At 36.8% G+C, this 18,285-nt stretch overlaps 1 protein-coding gene across 2 annotated transcripts in view; it reads left to right on the top strand.

Moving 5' to 3' along the window:
* PIK3R5 (phosphoinositide-3-kinase regulatory subunit 5) overlaps positions 1 to 18,285 on the top strand; it is a 106,090-nt gene that overhangs the window by 60,059 nt on the left and 27,746 nt on the right. For both annotated transcript variants that reach the window (XM_001366740.4, XM_056814289.1), the window contains exons 3-7: positions 1,661 to 1,747; positions 2,342 to 2,457; positions 5,885 to 5,985; positions 8,652 to 8,720; positions 10,110 to 10,248. In XM_001366740.4, the coding sequence (XP_001366777.2) occupies positions 2,355 to 2,457; positions 5,885 to 5,985; positions 8,652 to 8,720; positions 10,110 to 10,248 (412 nt within the window). In that variant the 5' untranslated portion in view covers positions 1,661 to 1,747; positions 2,342 to 2,354. The remainder of the gene's footprint in view (positions 1 to 1,660; positions 1,748 to 2,341; positions 2,458 to 5,884; positions 5,986 to 8,651; positions 8,721 to 10,109; positions 10,249 to 18,285) is intronic.

Raw genomic sequence — 18,285 nt, 5'->3', positions numbered from 1 at the left:
AGGCATGTGAAAAGACACAAAGAATATAGTTGACAAGGAACAGCAAATAATTCAGATCGACTGGCATATGTGATGGGAACTATGTTCTATTACATAACATAGCTTGGCAAGATAGACTGGAATCAGATTGTGAAATTTTAAATGCCACACTGAAGATTTTATATTTTGTTCTTAGTAGACAACCACTGAACCATCTTGATCCAGGGAAATTACATAGACCTATGCTTGGGAATATTAGTTTTGTGCCTGTGTAAAGAATAGATTGCAGAGTGAGAGGGGAGACATTAGAGGCAGAGAAACCAGTTAGATGTTATTATAATAATCCAAATGAGAGGTGATGAGGGCCCTGAATTAGGGTCATGGTTGTGGGAACCAAGAGAAAAGCATATATACCCCAAAATTGTTTATAGATGTTGCAAAGATAGATTTGACAAGATTTGGCAATTGTTTGGATATTAGGGATAAGGAAGAAAGGAAAGTAGATTCAAACACACTAGGCATGTTGACAAATTTGGTTGAAAAGGTGATGATACCTTTAGCAGAAATAGGAAAGATAGAAAGAGAGAAGTACATTTGGTTAGAAAGCTCTATTTGGGTGATGTAGAATTTGAGATGCCTAGGGGACATCCAGTTGGAAATTTCCAATAGGCAGTACAATGTAAGACTTGAACTCTGAAGAAACTAAGGCTAGATATATAGAGTTAGTCATTTACATAATCGAATAGCTGATAAGATAACTAAAGACTGAGTATCTACTAAGGAAAGGTTCTTGAGTCACTGCCACAGTTTGGAGGCAGGACATAGATGATAGTCTAGCAAAGAAGACAGCAATGGTCAGACAAGTAGTAGGAGAACCAAGAAAAATTATGTCACAAAATCCCAACAAAGAGATTATACAGAACGAGAGAGTAGTCAACAGTGTGAAATGCTACAGAAAGGTCAAAAGGATGAGGACTGAGAAAAGTCTGTTGGATCAGATTGAAAGGAGTAGTTTCAGTTGATTGATGAGGTCAGAAGACATTGCATAGAGTTTTGAATTAAGAGAAAAAGTTGGATTTTTTTTTTAAGGATTTGAATGTGAAAGAGAAGAGAGTTATGGCATGAGGGGATGATAGTACCAAATAGGGGTGTTTTTGGTTTTTGCTTGTTTTGTTTTATTTTTAGGATGGAATAAAACAGTATGTTTGTAATCCATAGGGAAGGAGATGGTAGTATATAGCAAGAGATTGAACATTTGAGAGGGTGAAGAAGAGAAGATATTTGCTGAAGCAAGATGCCAAAGGGCACGGGAGGAGAAAGGGTCAATTGTACAAGTATAAAGGTTTGCCTTGTCTAGAAAATGGGCCATATGTCATTAGAAGCTGGATCAAAGGAGAAATGGGATATAATGTTAAGAAGTTTTAAGATATAGACTTAGGAAAAGGAACCCAGTAGTCTATTTTATTAATATTGTCTGTTTATTAAATTAGGAAATAAGGTTTGCCGTTGAGGAAAGGAAGGGTTGGAGAATTTAGAAGGCTTGAAGAAAGAAGTCTGGATATAGGCATTTTGGGGACTATGGTAGAGATTCAGTTAGAGAAGGACAATAGGATTGTCTTACATCAAAGAGGACCCAGTTGAAATTGGGTAACATAAATTTGTATTTTATCTATAAATACAGGTAACATAATTATATGACTTCCTCCAGTGCTACTGAGCAGCAATTGAGCAGAAGACAAGAAGGCACATGACAAAGGAGTAATCCAGGGTTGGTATTTGGCAAAAAATGAGAGGTAACAGAACAAAGGTTCAAGAGAAGAAAACAATTAGTAGTTGAACCCATTAACTATAGGATCGAGATTGGGAAGGAAAAAACAGTGAGAAATGGAAAGAATGACAGTTAAGTTCAGAAAAAAATTTTCTGGAAATGGATACCTGTGTGTGAAAGTATTTTTGTCTGAGTTGGTATTAAAATGTGAATGATGGGAACTAAAGAAGTTATAGTGTAACAGCATTCCATCATATTCATATACAACAACCTTTTCAGCCAATGGATGGGCATCCTTTTAGTTTTCATTTAAGCATCTATCCTAAAGGAACTTATACAGGATATAGGATACATACTTGAGTGGAGAACATTGCCTTTTTCCTTTATACCTTTGGATGCCTTGATAAAATAAGGAGAAAGGAGCACTGGAGTACTCAGGCTACCCTGTGATATCATGGCCAGCTATGGAGACTGGGTCATGTGTGGAGTCTGATTCTCTCTGAGGTAGCTTTAGTTTGACTAGTATAGTTGTAGGGTTCCCAGGAAGCCTCCAGGGAGGAAGAACTGCTAACCATGTTTCTGTTCTCCATTTAGGCAATGAATCAGAATGCAATCAATGGCCACAACATGCACAGAGGACAGGATCCAGCATGCCTTAGAACGCTGTTTACATGGCCTCAGTGTCAGCCGGGGTACTACCACCTGGACAGGTAGGTACCTGTATAAGGAGGAAGGAGACAAAGCAAAAAGTAAGAGACTGGTCTTGTCAACCCTGGGTGAGGAGCTGGGTCAACCAGAAGGAGTTAAATCTGGAAATGCTCCCTTCATTCTCATTCCTTTTCATGTTTCTCTGCTCTTACTCTGAGCTACTATACTGGTGCTTCTTTCAGTAGGAGAGATCCTTAAGGATGAAATTGTACCCTAAAATATGGGGTCAAGAATACTGCCTTTAAAAAATGCCTATGGAAAAACCTTGGGAGGAATGAGGCTCCAGAAGCTTGTGTGGCCCCAAAGACACATTTATTTGGAGAGTATTCATACTCTTGGTTCAGCAAATATAGAGATCAATATCATTTGGTTTTTGCCACAACCAGAAATTTGCATGTTACTTTCCATAAAATATTATTATTTGCCCTCTGCCTCCTTTGCAGCCCTCATTTCCTTTGCCTTTTGACCCCAGATTAGGTACAGAATAGCTATGGCTGCCACCTGAGAGAAAAGTGAAAATAAAGGTATGCATTGTAATGGCCAAAGTAGAGGAAGGGAAATGAATAGACCAAAAAGAATGGCCTCATTCTTCTCTTGGATAGGGAAACTGGGGACCCCAGAGATCCTGCCTATGGAAATGGGAAAGGTGGTAGAAGCTTTCTTTTGGCTTCTATGTCTTCCAGAATTATCCATAGCTTAAAACCACCATTTAGCCATGGGTGAAATATAGGAAGGGTTAGGCAGGAATTCTTGGCCTGGGCTGATAACAAAGACCTCAGATAAGGTTGCTGGGTGGTACAGTGGATAGAGTGCTAGTCTTGGAGTCAGGAACACTTCAGTTCAAATCCTGCCTCAGATATCCACCCTACTAGAGACTTAGATGCTGTCTCTGAGTGCCCTGGCTCTTATAATTCAGTTTTTGCCTTATCTTATGGTCCCTGTGCCATTTCCCAACCATTTTATCACCACGATCTTAGACAAATACCAAATACCTTACTTTCCCAGCCCATTTCCAGTACCCTTTTATGTTTTTTTCTTCACTATAATTTAAACTCCTTGAAAATACAGACTGTCTTACTTGCAGGTATCTGTATCCCCATCACAGTACCTGGCACATAGTAAACACTTGATAAAAGTTTTATCTGTCTATCTTTCCACTGGTGTCATATCTTGACAAACAGATTCAGAGAGACTGACCTGCCCAAGGTCTCATAAGTAGTAAGTAGCAGTCAGTATTTGTAACTAGGATCTCTTGATTTCAAATCCAGTGTTCTTTATACATCATCCTGCCAGTGTCATCTAGCACAACCCTTTTAAAAAAAGGAATCCTCTCTATAAAAGCTCCAATGTATTATCAGTAGGCTTTCCCTAAAGGCCTTCAGAAGCTCATTCCTACTAAGGTAGATTGTTCCAGTTTTGGTCAACTAAGTGGCACAATGGATAGAGCCTGGAGTCAGGAAGATTCATCTGCTTGAGTTCAGATCTGGTCTCAGATACCCACTAGCTGTTTGACCCTGGGCAAGTTATTTAACTCTTTTTACCTCAGTTTCCTCATTTGTAAAATGAGCTAGAGAAGGAAATAGCAAACCACTCCAGTATCTTTACCAAGAAAATCCCAATGGGATACAGACTCTAAATGACCATACCAGTGCAAATATCAATAATATAGAAATAGGTCTTGATCCATGACACATGTAAAACCCAGTGGAATTGAGTGTGTCAGCTATGGGAGAGAGTGGGGGGGGGGAGGAAGAGAAGGAAAGAACATGAATCATGTAACCATGGGAAAATATTCTAAGTTAATTAATTAAATAAATGTTTTAAAAAAGATTTGCAACAAAAGAAAAGAAAAGAAAATCCCAATGGATGGGGGCAGCTGGGTGGCTCAATGGATTGAGAGCCAGGTCTAGAGACAGGAGGTCCTAGGTTCAAATCTGGCCTTAGATACTTTCTAACTGTGTGACCCTGGGCACTTAACCCCCATTACCTAGCCCTTACCACTCTTCTGCCTTAGAAGCAATATATATTATTGATTCTAAGATAGAAGGTAAGGGTTTAAAAGGGTTTTTAAAAAAAGAAAATCCCAATGGGGTCATAAAAAGTCAGACACAATTGAACAACAACAAATTTTTATGAGGTTAATTCTGATTTTGAGCCAAAATCTGTTTCTTTAGGTGATCATTGAATAGAATAGTTTCTGATCCCTTTAAGAACTTCATGGTGCAGAAAAGAGATGTTTTATCTCTCCAAGGAGACAAAGGGGTTAAATCTGAATTCTTTGAAACCTTTTTTGTACTCCATGGGCCACAAAGAGAATTGAGTAGCAATAAAAAGGGAAAATAGTGAGACCATCTCTCTGTGCCACCTTTGAGCCCAAGGATAGAAGCATCCTCTTAAAACAGATCACATATACTGAAAAACATTAATCATGTGTTTATTAATATTGCTTCATTTTCATGAACTAGAGCTGCTACAGAATGATGTTGAACACAGATAGAAGGGATTTGAAGTGCCACAATAAGTATTAGTATTATGATTAGAATCATTAATGTAGAACAGGAAGAGATCTCAGTGCCAACCCTTTACAGAGTCTTCAAGTATCTTATTTAGTCCTTAGAACAACCCTACGTGATTGATATTATCTGTATCTGTTTTGTAGATGAGGAAACTTGGGCTCTATAGAGTGAAATAATTAGCTTTAAGACTATATAATTAGGGGGCAGTTAGGTGGCTCAGATTGAGAGCCAAGCCTAGAATTGGGAGTTCTTAAGTTCAAATCTGGCCTCAGACATTTCACAGTTATGTGATCTTGGACAAGTCACTTAACTCCCATTGCCTAGCCTTTAGCACTCTTTTATCTTGGAACGAATACACAGTTTTGATTCTAAGATGGAAGGTTAAGGGTTAAAAAAAAAAACCAACTATATGATAACATTTGTATAATCCAGTAGAATTGCTTGTAGGCTCTGGGAAGGGAAGAGGGAAGGGGGAAAATGAATCATGTAAACATGGGAAAATATTTTTTAAAATAAAATTTAATTTCAAAGCCAGGACTAGACTGAGATTCTTTTATTTCCAGCTATATACTCTCTTAGAGAATGATGTTTTTAATAAGAACCTTTTCCAGAAAGACTGAAGAGAACTGGCTGACAAGAAGGAATTGAGAGGTTACCCTAGATGAGAGCTTCATTCATGAAAACCTGGATTGTAGAATTGTAGGATCCTAAACTAATACTACTACTCCCTACCTTCAGTGTTCCATATAGAGCTGTTTGGGAATGAGGAAGGAGAGTGGGGTGGGTGTTGCTAAGATTGGGTTTGTGATTTCTGAAGCTTTTCTTCAAGGCTTCTGTATGGGCCCTTCACTTTTTTCCTTTTGTTCACTTAAAGTCTCATAAGTAACCTCTTTCCCTCTTTTTCCCTTTCTAGCTGGGCTGTGTCTAAACTGCTGGAGCCTGCAAGAGCTAGTCAGTAGGGACCCAGACAACTTTCTTATCCTCCTGGAGCAGATCTTACAGAAAACCACAGAGGTAAGGCTTAGCCCAAGTTTTTTTAGGTGGGGGGAACCAGGTGAATTGAAAGAGTTGATGTAAAGAATCTAGAGAGTGTAGCTAAGATGTTAGTATGAATCATTTAAACCTCAGACTTGAAAGGGACCTCAAAGGCCATTCAATTCAGTTCAGAAATCATTTTTAAGCACCTCCAACTGTAACATTGTAGTAGGTACTAGGGGGGAAAAAGTAAAAATAAAATACTTCTTGCTCATAAGGAGTATACATTATACTGAACGGAAACAATATATGTATGGAAAAACAAATTGTATGTATTTTGTATGTATGAATAGATGGGTGTAAAACCAGCTGCCCTAGTCTTCCTTCAGTAGTAACTGTGGCCACTGGGTGGCAGTGGATAGAGAGTGGAGACTGTCAGGAAGATCTGAAAGTTCATTCCAGACACTGATACTTCTTCCCCACCCACCCCTTTTTTTTCTTTTAAACTCATATACTTCTTACCTGTGTAACCCTGCACAAATCACTTAGTTTCTCTCTGCCTCAGTTTTCTTAACTATAAAATGAATATAAATAATAGCACCTACCTCACAAAGCTATTGTAAGGATCAAAAAAATGAGGTGATATTTGTAAATGTGCTTAGCATATTACCTGGCATGCAAACTTCTTTCCTGAGATAACAAGTGAGCTAACTGTCAAAAAGAAAGAGTCTAAAGAGATATTTCAAGAGACTTGAATTTAACTTTTATTCAGTAAGATGTCTCTAGAAGAGACTGCACCAATCCAGGCTAGTGTTGTAGAAGGGAAAAGGGATGGTTAACTGATATGCTGAGGATTTTTTATATTTTGTTTTATTATTTTGTTTGATACATATAATTACAAACAAGTATTGTTTCATTGTTTATTTCTATATGTACTGCATATTCAATGTTTAATATTATCAATTATTTGATCATTAAAAATGAATATTTAATATTATTTTGGTAAATATAATTTTAATATAACTATTTTTAAAATGGAAGCTGACATGTTTAGTGTATTTTGAGTTAATAGATATTAATTTTTTAATCTTTAGAATAATTTCTAAGTGTAAGACTGAGGTCATTATAAAACATATAAATGAAGTAAAAAAGAGTTGGGGTGAAATAAAATGATAACTAGCAGCTGAAACTACTCAACTAGTATTTTGTGAATTTTTAGACTCTATCAATCTCTAAAAAATTCTTGATGAGAGGACAACAAAAGAGAGTATCTAGAAATTGGCCTCATAACCATCCAATGAAGAGGACGAGTTAAAAGGAAGATTTCACTCACAGGGGTTTGCTAGTAGAAAAATTAAGAGGTAGATTTAAATTGGAGAAAAATGCTTCACCTGTACATAATGAAAAGTATAGATTTCCTATGCCACAAAATTATCATAGTCCCCCGTTAGCAATCCTTTCAGAACAGGATTTTTACCCTCTGATTCTACATGTAGTTTCTTTCTCTGGTTCTACCTTCTTCTTATGCATCATGCACATCTTCCCTTGTTTCTCTGAGCTTCCAATACTCATCATTTTGTATAGCACAATAATATTCCATTACATTCACAAGTTATAATTTGTTTTGCCTTTTGATGGCAAACTATTAACAAGTACATGAAAGAATGCTCCATATCACTAATAAGCATACAACTTAAAACTTACATTTCACTTCATTCTCAGCATTAACACAGATAACAAAGGATACTAATAATCAGATTGTAGGTATTCTGGAAAGATGGGCACTCAATGCGTTGCTGATGAAATTGTGTATTGATCTGAGCATTCCAATCATATTAACAAAGTAACTAAAATATATCTACTTTTTGACCTAGAGATTCCATTGTTTGGCATATTCCCCAAAGAGTTTAATGATTAATAAAGGACTTTAATAAAATAGGTGCCCATCAGTTGGGGAATAGCTAAGTAAGTTGTGGTATCTGAATACAATGGAATATTACAGTGCTATAAGAGACCATGAACTTGATGAATATAGGGAAATATGGGAAAATTCATCAACTAATACAAAGTGAAGTAAGCAAAATCAGGCAATTAATAAACACAGTGGCCATAACAATGTAAATAGAAAGAAAAACAATAAAAACAACCTAAATGCTATAAATGACTTAGGCCCTAAAGAAAAAACACAAGATACCACCCAACCTACTTTATAGATCATGGGTGTGGAGTACTACTTACTATATATAATGTCAGATTTTTTTTGATGTGTTGATTAGTTTTTCTGAATTGTTTTTCCATATCTATATCTAGTCTTTGTTATGAAAGGGTGTCTGTGGGAGTAAGGAGGTTTACCTTGGGAAATACAGCTGATTTAAAAGCAAAAGATATCAATTAATTTTTTTTCCAAAGAAGAAGGAGGAAACTTAAAGAAAACTTTTAGAAAGTTTATCTCTAGGAGAAAAAAAGGAAAAATATAGGGAGGCAGGCCATATGTTTAGAAATATCACAGGATTTCACGGAGATATCATACATGCTTATACACATATTCTCTTTGTTCTGTCCCTTTCCCCTCCTTTTCTTTGCCTTCTTCTTCCCTCTGGTTCTCTTCTTCTCCTTCCTCAACTCTTCCCAGACTCTCTTTCTCCCTTTCTTCTTCCCCTCCCCTATAAGTTTGGTTCACTTTCTGTCTCTCCTCTTCCCTACAGGTACAAGAGAAATGCAGCTATGATCTTCTGGCTCCCCTGGCTCTGCTTTTCTACTCTACTGTTCTTTGTGTAAGTTCTGAGGTGGGATAAGACTAAAACCTCTGAAATCTGACCATAATTCTGCTCAGTCTAGGTATGCCTGTTATGCAAAGAGATATCACCTAACTATTCATTTGAAATTATCATCTTATATGGGAGAAAAGTCAAGGTGTAGCATGTAGGAGTTGTCTAAAAGTAATGAGCCCCACTTCACCAAGTTTTTTGTTTGTTCATTTTTTTAGTAAAAAAAATTAGTTTACCTGTCCGTGTAAGAATTATTCCATGCAGAACACTTCCCTTTGGAAACATTACATGTACTTCACCAATACTGTTGCTCAGAGCAGTATTGCATTTATGGAATCACTTTCAGATCCACTTTATCAACCATAGGAGAAAATCATTTATAACCACACTTCTTTCCCCCCAAGCCTAACTTAGTTGTCTACTTCATTTATCAACCTAGACTCTCTTAGCCCTTTCTAAAAACAAATCCACCCTCAGAAGGTGAAATTTGCTATTGTTCATTAATTTAACAGTGATTAAACACTCAGCTAAGTGTTGGGGAATCCAAAGATTAGCTTACAGAATACTAAGAGAGATAACATTATAAGATGTAGTGCAAAGAACACTGTATATGTATCCAGAAGATTTCAATTCAAGTCCCAGCTCTGGAATTTAATAGAATATGTGGCCTTAGCCACTTACTTAACATCTCTGAAACCCAGCACTTGGGCCACATCATCACGTGCTGAAAGCTTAGAATACAATTCCCAAAGAGAAGTCATAGATGCTGTCCAAGCAATAGCAAGATTTCTGGATCATCAACTTCTCATGAGAACATCACAAGAAGCTTAAGCCATTGGAATGATTCAAATTCCAATGAGTTTGAGTAAAATAAAATAGCTAATATTTACTTCAAGTTTTAAAATTTGCAGAGTACTTTGTATGTATTATCTTAGTGAATACTCACAACTGAATGAAGTAGAGGACATTATTATTCCCGTTTTACAGATGAGGAAACTGAGGCTATTAAAAGTAAAGTACCCATGATCACACAGCTAGTGTCAGAGGCAGGATTCAAGCAGGTTGTCCTGACTCACAAGTCTAGTCTTTTATCAACTAGACGATCTATCTGCTTCTTTGTTAGTTGTACCTAAAATGCCATTTTATAAATCGTCACATACATCAAGACCATCCCACCAGGAGAGGTGTCCTACTAGTTCCTATTTTATTTGCTACTGCTTTACTACCATCCTGCTTCTGAGATGACTTAAATTTCCTGATACCGTGTTTGTTTCTTTGAGGAACTAGTCCTAAAAGGAACTCAGATCTCTTCTCCTTTGTTTTGTAATTGTTCCACACTCAAATCTTGTTCTAATTCTGACTTTCTTCTCTACTTTGTCTGCTTCCTTCCCACAGACTCCACATTTCCCACCAGATTCAGATCTCCTTCTGAAGGCAGCTAGAACCTACCACAGATTTCTGACCTGGCCCATTCCTTACTGTAGCATCTGTCAGGAGCTTCTCACCTTCATTGATGCTGAACTCAAGGTGCCAGGTATGCAGGTGCCAAGGCAGCAAGGGAAGCTGCCAGGAAAGATGTTCCCAGGCACTCATATTTTGGTTTCTGAAATGGAATTCCTCTTGAATGTTAACCAATTACACTCTTCAGCTACTTCTCCTACAACTTTGAGCCTGGCTGGGAACTAGTTTTCCTTAGGGTCCACTCCCCCCTTAAGTTGCTTGAAACACAGACATTGATTTTAATTTGTGAAAAGTTTACAGCCTCTAAAGATAAGAATAGAACCAGAAGAAAAATCAGTTGAAGATGAGGATGAAAAACTGGAAGAAGAAATGCCACCATATATTTTTTTCCCTTTTATAGATAACCTTTTAAAAAGTTTTCTCTAAACTTCCTCCTTCCCCTCTGAAAAACCAGGAATTGATGTCCTGGGTTCAAATCTGGCCTCAGACACTTCCTAGCTATGTGATCCTAGGCAATTCATTTTACCCCAGTTGCCTAACCCTTACCACTCTTTTGCCTTGGAACCAATACACAGTATTGATTCTGAGATGAAAGGTTTAGAAAAAAGAAATCTTATTCCTTCATAGTGCTTTCTAGGACTTAAGGGAAAAAGGTTTATACTGATAGAGATTTTATCATCTTACATTTTTTCCTTTCAGGCCAACTTATATAGTAAATTTTGGAACAGAATACTTAAGGATTACTTGGAATGTGGATACGATTCTCTATTGCTGATTGTTTTCTTAGACTTTGTCTTTAAAAAGCTTTGCTGTAAAATTTACATATAAACGTATATTTTTAAAATGTGCTATAGTTGAGAAAATACAGAGCACTTACTCTCAAGTCAAAGGACTTAAGTTCAGATCTTAGTTCTAATGTTTACTGTGGTGACTTTGGCCAAGTCACTTAACTGTGGAACTATATGTAGTCCATTTGAAAGAGTGCTAGAGGAAGGGTAGGTGGATCAGTAGATAGAGATAGAGACTTGTAGGTGAAAGGTGCTGGGTTCAAATCTGGTCCCAGATGCTTCCTAATTGTGTGATCCTAAGCAAGTCATAACTCCAGTTTATTACTTTACTATTGTTCTGCCCTGGAACTAATACTTAGTATTGATTCTAAGCAAAAGGTAAGGTGTTTTTTTTTATGCTAGATTTGTCATCAAAGGACTTGGGTTCAAATCTTGCTTTCTATCTGGTGACTTTGGGCAAGTCAATTAATTTTGGAATTGTGGTTCATTTGAAAGAGTGATGGATGTGGATTCAAATGGTGTGGGTTCAAATTTTGGTTCTGTCAGTGAATACCTATATGACCTTGGGTAAGTCACTTGACAAAGTTGGATTGAATAGCCTTTGATGACCCTTCCAGAATAATATTCTTATGATTTGATCTGGATGAAGGTAACTAGTTAAAGGTAATATTATTCATATGTTAAGGAAAAAAAGCAATCCCTTCTACCTGTTTTTATAACTTATGTCAATAGCTAAATTATTTGTATTTGTACCCTGGGAGCAGAATTTTTAGGGAAGTTACCTGTAACATTGATATGATTCCCTATTGTTGCTCATGTTTTCTAAATTTCAGCATTTAGAACATAGTGCCATACCCTATCCTACTTCTTAATCAGATTTAGTACAAACCTTGAGCAAGTTGCATTTAGTCTGTCTTGGTCTCAGTTTCCTTATTTTTCAACTGAAGTGCTAGAAATGTTAGAAAACCTTTAAGTTCTCTTAAACTTAAATATAAACCTGGAAAAAAATCAGGAGATTTATATACAATAACTTATAAACAATCAAGATAATTCATCACTCTGATAAACTTTTCTTTCCTCAGGGACATATACCACTTCAGTTCAGATTAAGACCCACATCTACCCCCACATGTTGTAAAGATTAAAATTTTGGGGAAACTGAGGCAGGTAGAAATTAGTTTCTCTCTGCAAGGAGTATTATATTTTTATGAGGTTTATTAAAGGTTAAGGATTAAAGAAAATACAGAATAAGAAAGCACATGCCTAGGCCAGAGAGGCCTAGACAGGATAACCTCACATCATGGAAGAGACACTTCTGCTCCAAAACGGAAGTCCAAAAGAGCCCGAGCCTATTCACAACCAGGTTTAAATACCCCATCTTGCTCTCAGCCCAGGTGAGGTTTTCAGTGAGATTACAAAGCATTCTGGGGAAGTAGAGCAAGGAATCTGGGGATTGAAGTCCTGGATTTGAGTCCATTTTTTACAATGTGAGAAAGAACTCAGGGTTTGTGAAGACTTCAGCAACTTTCTCATATGTCTGCTTTCCTTTGGGTCTCAGACGATCCACATGACTTACAGTATCAGCAAAGATATAGGTTTGGATTGTATCTGGTCTTAGCAAATCTTCCTTCAGAAGCCAAGGTCTGTATCCTCATGCAGAAGATGAACCAAGATACTTTAGAATCATAGGACATAGCAAAGCCAACATGGCAGAGTAGAAAAAGCACTATAGCTCATTTCTCCAAACATTCTCCACCAAAAAACATTTTTAAAAATTGCTCAAATCAAATTCTGTGAGTTGCAGAATCAACAAGAACACAGAGTGAGATTTTTTTTCCTGTCCAAGATAACTTTAGAAGGTCAGAAGAAGAGTTCTGTGACATTGGAGTTGGCATCAGCCCAACATGGGTATACATGCAGCCATGGGACTTGGCAGCAGCAACCCCAACAGCAGTAGCTTTGGGAGTTTTCAACCCATGGATAGTAAGGGGATTGAGTAACTAGACAAAAAGAGATTATAACACTAGAAGCAGTATAGGGTGTTGTTTTTCACCTTCATTGCCCATACCCACTTCTGGGTCAAAATTCACAAGTATAGAAAAAGGCTTTTGGTCACAAGGGAGCAGAGTACTTTTGGAGCAATAGCATTTGTTCCAAACATAGTGTTACTCTTCCCTGATAAGGATCAAATTGGAGACCATGAGAGCAATGACCACACTTCCCCCCAGATCACACCACCCAGGAAGCAACTAGAAGCACCAAAAACTGCCAAATATCTAGAACTCTTTCTGAAAACAGAAGTGCAAAAAAAAAAAAAAAACACTTGGAATAGTGCTTCTACTCCCTGGTTGAGCAGAGTCCAACTTTAAAATCAAGTTCAGAGTAAAAAAAAAAATGGGATGAAAATGAGTAAACAACAAAAAAAGAAATTGACCATAAAAGGTTAATATGGTGACAGGGAAGACCAAGATACAAACATAAGAGAGGAAAGTTTTAATATAACTACCAGTAAAACCTCAGAGCTAAAAAATGGTTTAAAAAATGGTAGAGGGGAAAATGGAAAAGAAATGAGAATGATGCAACAAAACTATAAAAATAAAATTATCATCTTGGTAAAAGAGGACCAAAAAAAGGCTAGAGATAATAACACCTTAAAAAAACAAAATTGGGCTAATGGAAAAAGAGGCATAAAAGCTCACTGAAGTAATAATTCTTTAAAATAATTCCTTAAGGGGGCAGTTGGGTGGCTCAGTGGATTGAGAGTCAGGCCTAGAGATGGGAGGTCCTAGGTTCAAATCTGGCCTCAGACACTTCCCAGCTGTGTGACCCTGGGCAAGTAACTTAACCCCCATTGCCTAGCCCTTACCACTCTTCACTTAAAAAGAGCTTTTACAGTGGAGAGGAAACAGAGGAGAAGAGCAGATAATACTTGAACTTCACTCTCATCTGAATTGGGTTCAAAGAAGAAAGAATATACATATATACATATATTTGAGTATAGAAGTTTAATTTACCCAACAGGAGTGGAAAAGGAGGGAGGGAAGTGATAAGAGGGAGAGTAGACTAATGGAGCATAATTGACTATGTCAATAACAAAAACAACAAAAATCACATGTTTATATCAATCAGTGTAGTAAGTTTTTGACAAAATGAAAAATCTATTTTTATTAAAAACACCATAAAGTGGGAGCAGCTGGATAGCTCAGTGTATTGAGAACCAGGCCTAGATCTGGGAGGTCCTGGGTTCAAATCTGGCCTCAGACACTTCCCAACTGTGTGACCCTGGGCAAGTCACTTAACCCCCATTACCTAGCCTTTACTGCTCTTCTGCCTTGGAACTGATACACAGTATTGATTCCAAGATGGAAAGTAAGTTTTAAAAAAACAAACAAACACTAGAAAGTATAGGAATAAATGGAGTCTTTCCTAAAATGATAAGTAGTATCTGTCTAAAACCAAGAGCAAGTATTATTTGTAGTATACATAAACTAGAAGCCTTCCCAGTAAGATCCTAGTGGGGCAAGGATGCCCATTATTACCACTAGTATTCAATATTGGAAACAATATATTCAATTAACAAAAACCAGGAATAGACCAACATTTTACACCATATATGAAAATAAGATCAAAATACCTACATGATTTAGACATAAAGAATGATATAAGTAAATTAGGAGAGCAGGGAAAAATTTACCTGTCAGATCTATGGAAAGAGGTTATGACCAACCAATAAATAGAAAAGATCACAAAAAGTAGGGTGGGTAATTGTGATTTAATAGTGTTTTCACAAACAAAACCAGTGCAGCCAAAATTAGAAGGAAAATTTTAAGGAAAGCATGAAACTGGAGGAAATTTTAATAGTAAATTTTCTTTTAAAGACCTAATTCCTCACATATATAGGGAACTGAGCCAAATTTGTAAAAATAAGAATTCCCAAGTTAGTAAACAGTTAAAGGATATGAACTTTCAGTTTTCAGAAAAAAATCAAAACTATATGTCGGCATATGAAAAAATGTTCCAAATCGTTATTGACTAGAGAGATGCACATTAAAACAATGGTATCACCTTCCATCTATCAGATTGGCTAACATGACAGAAAAGGAAAAATGATAAATGGTGGGTGGATGTGGGAAAATAAGGACACTAATGTACTGTTGGTGGAGTTGTGAATTGGTCAAATTAGCCAAACCATTCTGTACAACAGTATGGAACTCTGTTCAAATGGGCAGGAGTACCATTATTAGGCCTGTATCCCAAAGATATTAAATAAAAAGGAAAAGAATTAATATGTACAAAAACAGTTATAGCAACTCTTTCTATGGTAACAAAGAATTGGAAATTGAAGAGATGCCAGTCGATTGGGGAATTACTGAATATGGCATATGATTGTGATAGAATACTCTTGTGCTTTAAGAAATGACAATGAGGATGGTTTCAGAAAAACTTAGGAAGATTTACATAAACTAATGCAAAGTGAAATGAGCAGAACCAGGAGAACATAGTACAGAGAAACAGCAATATTTTAATGATGATCACCTGTGAAAGATTTAGTTACTCTAATCAATACAATGATACAAGACAATTCCAAAGAAATGCTATCTAGCTCCAGAGTAGGTACTCTGATGAACTCTGCACTTAGATTGAAGCATGTTTTTTTTTCCATTTTCCTAGTTTTTCTTGCTTTTTTCATACAACATGGTTAATATGGAAATGTTTTTTGCATGACTTCACATGTAAAATTGATACCATATTGCTTGCCTTCTCAATGGATGGCTGAGAGGGAGGGAGAGAATTTGGAACTCAAAAAGAATGCTAAAAATTAATTATTTTTTCAAAAGAATCATGAGACATCAGAACTAAGAGGGGTATTTTATATTATCTAGTGTACTCCTTCTGATAAGAAAATGGCTCCCAAGAATTTAGTGATTTCTCCAGGTGTCAAAGTTGATTAGCAGAAGAACAAGAATCCAAAGCTACTGATATCCAGGCCAATATTCATCATTGTATTACCTTCACCTTATTTTGTAAGACTGGAAATGAGTTAGTGCCTAGGGAATCAGAGAAGATATTGAAACTGGTGTAAAGTAAAGATCAAATTTGGATTTAGAGTTATGGAGAACAACATGAGAAAGCTTCACTCTTGAGTTCTTCAGAAGACTTTACTTAGCTTAAATGACATCATAATGTGACCTAAGCTTCCAGAGTACTTGGGGACTTTTGTACAGTGACTATTGGGAACCTCCTCTTCTCTTCTCAAGACTTCATCTTCTACTTTACTGAGAAAACAAATCAAGAAACTTGAACTACCTCTTCTTTCCTAGTCTGTATCACAAAATTCATTGACACATTTTCTCCTCCTTATTCCAGTCTCTAATGAAGAGGTGACCCTTCCCATTAAAACCAACCATCTCTCCTGGAAGATAGCCTCCACAATCATTCCTTATCCATCTCTAATCTCTTATCTACTAGCTCCTTCCCTACTCCTTAAAAACATTGCTATATCTTCCACATCCTTAAAGAACTGTTGTGCCACCCATCTCTTGAAATCATAATCCTATATCTTTCTTCCTTTTCCCAGCCAAACTTTTTTTTTTAAAAGATACACAGGTACATACATGTATAGTTTCTATATGAGTATGAGTTTATATACTCTTGTTCTGCATTCTTCCCTTTCACTTAACTAACTCCTTACAATCTGACATCTGATCTTGTCTTTTAACTAAAATTGTTCTTTACCGAGTTATCCATGATCTCTTAATCAACCAGACCAAAAGCCTTTCTCTCATTCTTGGTCCTTCTGTACAACATTTAATACCGTTAATCACTCTTTCCTCATAAATACTTTCTCCTATCCCAGTTTTTGAGACACTGCTTTCTCTTGGTTCTCATCCATTTAGCTGTTCCTTCTCAGGCTCCTTTGTTGATCATCGTTTATATCCTACTCCCTAACAATGGATGTACCTAACAGGCACTGTTTCTCATCTTACTCTATATTCTGTCCCTTGGTGACCTCATCAGTTTCCATGGATTTAATTATTATTTTTATACAGATAATTAATAGATCTGTGTATCTAGACTTAGTCTCTCTGCTAAGCTCTAGTACTGAATCAGCAACAGCTTATTGTACATATAATAATAGCTAGCACTTATGGTGCTTACTATATGCCAGGCACTATTCTTATTACTTTACTAATAGCATCTCATTTGATTTTCACAACAATCCTAAGAGGTAAGTGCTATTACTATTCCCAGTTTACAGTTGAACAAATGGAAACAAACAGATTTTAACTTGCCTAACATCACATAGGTAGCAAGTATCTGAGCCTGGATTTGAAGTTGGGTCTCCTTAACTCCAGGCCCAAGATCTTTCCACTGAACCACCTATCCCCTAGCCATCTAAAATTCAAAATGTCCACAAAAGAACTCGATTAATTTTCTGCATTTCTTTCCCTAACTTACCCATTTCTATCCAGTAGTACCATTATCTTTGTGCTTATCCTAGTTCAGTCTCAGAATCATCCTTAATGACTCACACCCCAATTCCTTCCATGTCCCACATATCTAAGTAGTGATCTAGTGCTACTGATTCTTTGTCCACATCTCTCATATCATTTCTCTTCTCTCCACTCGCATGACAATTACCCTTGTCCAGGTACTTATCCCTTCCCAGGACTATCCTACAACTTCCCTATCACCTTGAACTCAGCTGTTCTATGCATCATATCAAACTATTCCTCACACCTGAAATCCCATCTTTCATCTCTTCCCTTATAACCTGCTATGCACTACTTCCTCATCTGTGCCTCTTTGAATCATTGTCTTCAAAGGGACTGCCTTGAGACTTTTCTTAATCTTCTCAAATACTGAGCTCTTGCTTTATCTCACTCTGACATTACTTTGTATATGTTTTCTTTTTTCATGACACTTCCTCCATTAGAATCAAACTCCTTGAGGGTGAGAAATGCTTTATCTTTGTCTTTTTTTCTCTAACACCTAGCACAGTGCCTAACATAGAGTAGGCACTTAATAAATACTGTTGATTTGTTGATTAGTTGAGTGATAACCACATCAGTTCTCTATGATTCATCCATTTGTCTCCCAGGTGTCAGGGACAAAATGAGTGATGCCCAGAACCATTTTGATGCCAGGTGTCACTACCAAGGGTTTCTATTGTGTGAGACTTCCCTGCCTTTCTTCATCCTCCTATCCTGAAGTCCCTCTTTCTTCCCCTTCATTTTCTTAGTTGACTTCTAAGGGAGGTCCTTTCTTCCTTTCTGATATCAGAGAGAACTCTGAGATGTATTGGGGATGTGGAGGACTCA

This window comes from Monodelphis domestica, chromosome 2 (assembly GCF_027887165.1).
Source record: "Monodelphis domestica isolate mMonDom1 chromosome 2, mMonDom1.pri, whole genome shotgun sequence".
NCBI lineage: Eukaryota > Metazoa > Chordata > Mammalia > Didelphimorphia > Didelphidae > Monodelphis > Monodelphis domestica.
This window is presented reverse-complemented; position numbering and strand designations above follow the sequence as displayed.